A 6,586-nucleotide genomic window follows, 5' to 3' on the forward strand; every position below is an offset into this window, starting at 1 on the left:
ATCTCTCACTTTCCTTTTTCATTTCCCTCCCCTCGCAGCCAAACACACTTTCTTCCTTTCACTTCATTCTCCTCCTTTCTAATTTGACATATAACTGCATATAATATGACATATTGTGTTAATTGCAATATATAGTTTGGAAAAAGTTATAAGAAGCCATCAAGTGCTAAGTTGTACATTGCTATTAGGACTAATAAGAACCTGAATTACTTTAACCCTGGAACCAATGATGTGATTGTAAGTCTCATTCAAACAATTACATTTTTCTATCTCAACAACATATATATTATCATATACTCAAATAATTGTATTCTTCATGATAATTGTAAAATCAACTAAATGAACAACTCAAAACAGTGCCTCAAGAGACACAAGATACTCCAAAAAGTAATGATGTATACTCCACAGTGATGGAGTAAGAGATATATGATAGAGTACGAATGATGGAGCTTGGTGTTAGTCCTTTTTAATTTGGATCGTCTTTTAAATCGGGTGAAATATGCATTATGTGGGAAGAATATGCATCCTTCAAGGATAAAGTTTTTTCGCTTGAGTCTCAATTTCTTCAATTTCATGCTCAAGTTACTTAGTTTATGCTACAACAGTAGGGTGATACAAACCTAGGTTACATAACATCTTACTTGTTGTAATGAGTGATATATGTTAAAGTTCATTTCTAATAGAACTAACATATTTTCTTAATGTTCATTTTAGACCAAACTTTCACTTCATCAATGAGATTGTTGTGTGAAAAGTTTATGTTAACGTTATGTTAAAAATGTTTTTGTAGTTTTAAACTACAGTGAATTAGTTGTATTGTAATATAAGTGTGAATGTCTATTATACATATACATTTGATTTGTAGACATGTAATTGTTTTGTTTATTTTGATAAATGGACAATGTAAGCAGGTATGTTGTATATGTATTTTCGATTTTTGAAAAAAATATGTCATACTCGGATAGAAAAAGAAAACTTAAAAGACTTTCACTAAGGCCTAAATTTGCATTAATAAATAGTAATAACAACGTTAGGCGGACATCTTTAATCGACATCCAAAGGTTTGTCAGTCAAAATTTTTACTGACGCCAAGTTATATGTCGGTAAAAAATTTTACGAACGTCCATGTCCATTATCAGTATAGTTTTTACTAACAACCTTGAGGATGTCTAAAATAATTGATTATTACAAATGCGGTCGGACATCCATAATAATCAATATTTACCTACATGTAGACTGTGCTGGTGATATTTGACGTCGGTCCTGTGTGTCGGTGATGATTTTTACCGACACATTCTTCACCAATGACGTCACAAAAAGTTGGTATAAGCATTACCAACGTGCGCCTCTGCTTCATCAACATTTTCTGACAGTCAGTAATGTTTTTTTTTTTTTTTTTTTGTAGTGACAAAACCGTTTAGAAGCTCAACTCAAGATATCAGACAACAAAAAGGTTAATTTTGAGATACATCTTTATCTATTGCTAAACTTTTGCCTTCTTGCGAGAAGTGGGCTAATGTTGAAGTGGAGTGAGTAGAGCAAAATTGGTTCCCCAATTGTCACCAACAGTGCGTACCATTTGAGATCGAAGCAGTTCTGTTATGTTCAACTACGATGGGTGGCAAAACCTTGGGCTTAGGCGGCCTACAGGGACTTCGACTTTATAGCTAGGCTGTGGACGGGGGAACAGTTGTATGCCTAACTAGAGGCTTGCATGTGGCATATATCCGCAAAGGCGAGTGGTAAATGTGTGCGTTTTAAGGGCAAAACTTTTACTTCTCTTGTTAATTTGTATCAGATTTGAGCTATCAGAGATTTAATTAAATCAGACGGTTCATGCGAATCTCAAACAGTTAACTTTCGTGTGGCTACTACCAACCAAGGGATGATCCTTGGTTAATTAGGAGTGGAGGATGGGCGTTAGCCAGTTAGGCAGGTCCCTGCCAAATTTTGCCAAGAGAGAATGCATGCAGTTAAAGATATATATCAATTTTTTGCACAAATAAGTTTCATCTGCATGTTGATCGAGCAGAAGAAGCTTTTATTACATAATATATCATGATGCTGCATGGCTGCTTTTCAACTGATCGGATTCACACCATAATCAAGCATCAATTAAGCATGGTCTGATTCCATTCCATATCAAACTGAAGCACGGGGAGGCCGTGATGATTTGTAAATATGGCATGGTTGTAAAAATGCTTTAATCTTTTTTTAAAAAAAAAACTGAGACATGTACCATTATCAAGAGAACTGGTAGGAGTCTATCAATCAAGAATGTCTTCTCAAACAGCGCACACACACACACTCCCTCCCCTTACCTCAGAGGGGCAGTGGGAATCATCAGGCAATTAGTCGGCAGGGTGAGGAATCAGGAAGCTTCTCAGATCGCTTAAGACTGACAGGAATCCCGAATAGCATAACCAATGAAGTCGGCCTTTTAATTGACCGAGGTACTCGCATCTGGCTCGTGACTCTCTTTTAAAATTCCAATCTCAGGGCCAAGCAGCATCAGACATCGTCTCCCGCTCCACATTTCCTTCCAACGCACGCCAAAGAGACGAAGAAGCGAGAGGACGTGTCTGCAAAGAAGATTGAACGAGATGCGAGGGCCTTCTGTCGCCTGTCCGCTCTTTCTTGCTTCCGCATATAATTAAGCGGCGCCCCCACAAAGGAATTTCTCGGTTATCCAACTCCAACACCAATTTATACGCGTCATTGTTTGAGCCGTGAGCTGCACGAATATTGAAAAATAATAAGCGAATCAGTGAAACCGGCAACAATTCATAAGAAAGAGAGAGAGATGACCGAGAAAGCCTGTTGGGTCAACTTGAGATCACCAACTCATGAAAGAGAGAGATGACCGAGAAAGCCAGCAGAGCCAAGAGTTGACTTTCAGAAATGCCCTCTGACCTCGGCATTATATTGCACCACGACTAGCTCATCCCCACCCTCTCTCTCTCTCTCTCATCGTACAGGCTGCATAGGAGAGAACGAAAGATGCGTCTTCATGGAGTTCTCAACGCCGTCGAGTCATTGACAATGCCATCTATATCTATTTGACGTGAATGATCACGTTCCCCGCCCCATTGTTTGGACGCTTCTGTGCAAAGGCTGCGCCGCTGCAAGAGTCTCAGAGAGAGAGAGAGAGAGAATATGAGCAACAACACCGGCGTTTCCGACAACGACCCCAAAGACGTTCCGGCGAGTGGGATTGCTTACGGAACGGGCTTCGCCTTGGGCGTGTTCCTCCTCATTACCACCATCACCGTCGTATCTTACTTCTGTGCCCGCGCCAGCACCACCACACGGCGGCAACTACCGCAATCCGACCATCCCATCAACCGATTGGTAGTCGTCGGCGGAGGTCTGGACGACGCCACCCTGCGATCTTACCCAACGCTCACCTATTCCGAGGCCACGCTCCCGAGGGACTCCGATATCCCCAATCGCTGTGCCATCTGCTTGGCGGACTACAACGACTCGGACGTGCTCCGGCTGCTGCCTGATTGCGGCCACTTGTTCCATCTAAACTGTCTGGATCGCTGGTTGAAGCAGCATCCGACCTGCCCAATTTGCCGAACCTCTCCCCCGCCCTACTCCATGCCCACCTCATCGGCGGTAGCTGTTCCCTTGGCCCAAGTGGTATAGAATGAGCTGGCGAGCAAGCTAGACTACTGAACTTCAAGCGGCAATCCGGCCGATCACCCGGAAAAACCGAGATGCGTCTGGTTAGAAGCCTCCTCCTCGTTCCTCTGGCTATGTTCTCTTGCTGTACGTATATATACTCGAGGATCATGCCCCATTACAATTTACATGTAGCTAGGCCGTCCCCTTCTATTTACTTGTTTTTGGCATTGGAAGGGTAAAAGCACCTACATGAGATTATTTATTTGTTAATTTCGTCATTCATGTTTAATTATAAATTAAACTCGTAGCTAGAGATCAAGGGCCCGCAAAGAAAAGCAAAAGAAAGAGCTAAGTTATATTGATGCTGCCAAGAGGCCTCTTCCGTGAATATCATGCAAGCTGTCCACCCACTCTCCCTCGCCCGAGAGGTATCTTCCCCTTTTTCTTCCAGATAAGTGATTCGAAACAAACAAACATGGTATCGGATCGTCTCGTCCCTAACATACTTGCATCTGCGAGAATGTCAAGTGTGCAATTTATTTTTAACTAAAAAAGATATCGGATGGAGCTCTAGCAACTTTGATTCCTAAAAAATATTTAAGGTTTTCCCAGTCCTTTATGTGAAAACAAGAATGGAAAAATTTCTTGATAGAGTTGATGTTTTGATAATCATTGCTTGCAATAGCAAGATCGTCAATATATATAAGAATGACCATAAAACTATTTCTAGTACATCGGGTGAATAATATATAATATTGCAGCTGATTGAAGAAATTTTGCATCCATTAAGCTGAGGTGCGCTTGTGGAACCAATTGCCTGGGGTTTGCTTGAGTATACCTATTGGCAACATTTTGTACTTTATAACATTCAAAAGTTCCGTTAGATTATCGTTTAATCTTGTACACCCACCAACAACCAATAGGGTTCTTATGAGGAGGCACTATAGTGGTAGACCACGTGTCATTCTGTTCAAGCCCTTGATCCCATCAGCCATGATGTCTCATCAATGTTGATATTGTACTGCTTCACCAAACATGGAGGGTTCGACATCACTCATGAGAGATGACAAGAAAGCAAAATAAGAGTGACATAATTTAGGGTTATTGAGATATTTTTGAATTGGGTAATGTATTTAAAGAGGACGGATTGTACGGTAGAGCTTGATTACAAGTTGGATTTTAAATCATCACATTCAAACAAATATAATCTCGGATGTAGGTGGGCTATTGATGTTCAAAAGTGGATCTATGCATGGTATTTTCAGTGGTAATGCCTGGCCTAGAAGACAAAGTAGTGGGCTCGATGGCGGAAGTGTGTTCAGTGACATAAGTCGTGGATTGCTCGTAGCCTCAGCAGCTAACGTCCCCAATTCTTGAGAGGTATAGGAAGAACTAGGGTATTGTCTTTCGCCATATTGGTATCATGATTAGGAATGTCAGGTGACTATTCGTAAAGTGTTATTCAAAGTTCGTCTTCCTAATTACTTTTAGTAACGGCCACAACTGTCCCTAATGAGTTCTCATTAGAAACAATTTTCAGGAAGTGTTCCTAAAAGTTAAAGTCCTAATTGCATTTTACAATGCATATGGGAATAGTCACCCCGACCGTTCCTCATACCTCATGCAATTACTTTTAGAAACGATTCATGATACTTTTAACACTAGTTTTTAATTTTTAACTATCAGACAACATCACATAGTAGCATAAAGCTTATAAGCTTTTATATATATATATATATATATATATAGAGAGAGAGAGAGAGAGAGAGAGAGAAAGCCGATAAAATGGGTCTATTTGTTGAATATATAATCTGAACACTATTTGTTTTCTCATAATTGTTTTGGATATTATCATTTGAAACTTCTATGACCTCATGTTTAGACATTGGATGAGCAAATTGAAGTTCATTTGGTATGCAATTGCAGGCTAAAACGATGTATAGTACCCTCAATCATAAATTATGAAAACGCTCATCGTCTAGTGCTTATGTAGGTAACTCCAACGTTTCCAATTCTAGGGTGCTAGTTTAGTCAAAGTGACATTTTTGTGCCATACTTTGGATGACTTAATAAAAGACATACTTCACTATGTCATTACATTTGATGAATGCTATTAGTATCTTGGAATTTTGAGGTCACCCTATTTCATGATCTGCCACAAAAGGAGAACTCTCTTCTTATGAATGCTTTGAGCTTAACTCTTCTAACGTGTCTCACTTCTGTGCAAGTAACTGACATTACTGGAACAACATGTCAGTTTTTGTGTTTATTTGGTTGTCTCTTCTTCAGTGATCCCTTGGTTTATCTCTTCAATGCATCTCTTCTTTATAAGCCACTTGGCCTTTGTTTGGTAGTACTAATATTAATTCTTTTGCATCGTCAAAAAGGCAGACCTGGCATTCAATAAGTTCTTTTTTGCCTTTCAATCCAATTGTCAAACTATATGTAGTAACATATACCAGAAGTGGCAGAAAAATACATCGAGTTAGCAAAGTTGCGCCACAGCAAGTAATTGGACAAATAGCATGTTCTTCATAGATGGTTTTCATTAACTGTTAAGTCCTAAAAATGAAGGATATGCCGAAGTGTCCATACGGGGCAGGATTTAGTAAAGGCTAAAACATTACTAGCATAGATACTCTATACTAGCTATTCTGACTGCCTTTATGCAAGAATTTAATGCGCATGAGGCCCTTGTCCGTGGGTACTACCACGTCATCTTCGTCGAAGCCATATACTGACATAGTTGTGGGCTGATGTTCTCCTCCTGAGCAACCGACTGCCCGGAATCATTGTCGCCATAACTGCACACTTCAGCCAAAGCATATCCAGCTTCCAAGTAGGGTCCTATTCAATCATTTGAAATTCTCAGGCTTGGATGCTTTTGTAGTGTCTTTGCATCCCAATGCTTGGAATTTTAATGTTCGATAAGAGTGTTTGGCTACTCATCGTCTTT

At 39.9% G+C, this 6,586-nt stretch overlaps 1 protein-coding gene across 1 annotated transcript; it reads left to right on the forward strand.

Moving 5' to 3' along the window:
• The first annotated feature begins 3,102 nt into the window (after positions 1 to 3,102).
• Positions 3,103 to 3,735, forward strand: LOC116248973 (RING-H2 finger protein ATL70-like). Its single transcript, XM_031622041.2, has one exon. The coding sequence runs from the start codon at positions 3,157 to 3,159 to the stop codon at positions 3,649 to 3,651; it is 495 nt and encodes a 164-aa protein (XP_031477901.1). The 5' UTR covers positions 3,103 to 3,156; the 3' UTR covers positions 3,652 to 3,735.
• The last annotated feature ends 2,851 nt before the right edge of the window (positions 3,736 to 6,586 follow it).

Source organism: Nymphaea colorata, chromosome 2, assembly GCF_008831285.2.
Source record: "Nymphaea colorata isolate Beijing-Zhang1983 chromosome 2, ASM883128v2, whole genome shotgun sequence".
Taxonomy (NCBI): Eukaryota; Viridiplantae; Streptophyta; class Magnoliopsida; order Nymphaeales; family Nymphaeaceae; genus Nymphaea; species Nymphaea colorata.

What these genes read in the sequence shown, in the direction of transcription:
- LOC116248973 (XM_031622041.2), top strand. Translation starts at nt 3,157, where the DNA reads ATGAGCAACAACACCGGCGTTTCCGACAACGACCCCAAAGACGTTCCG.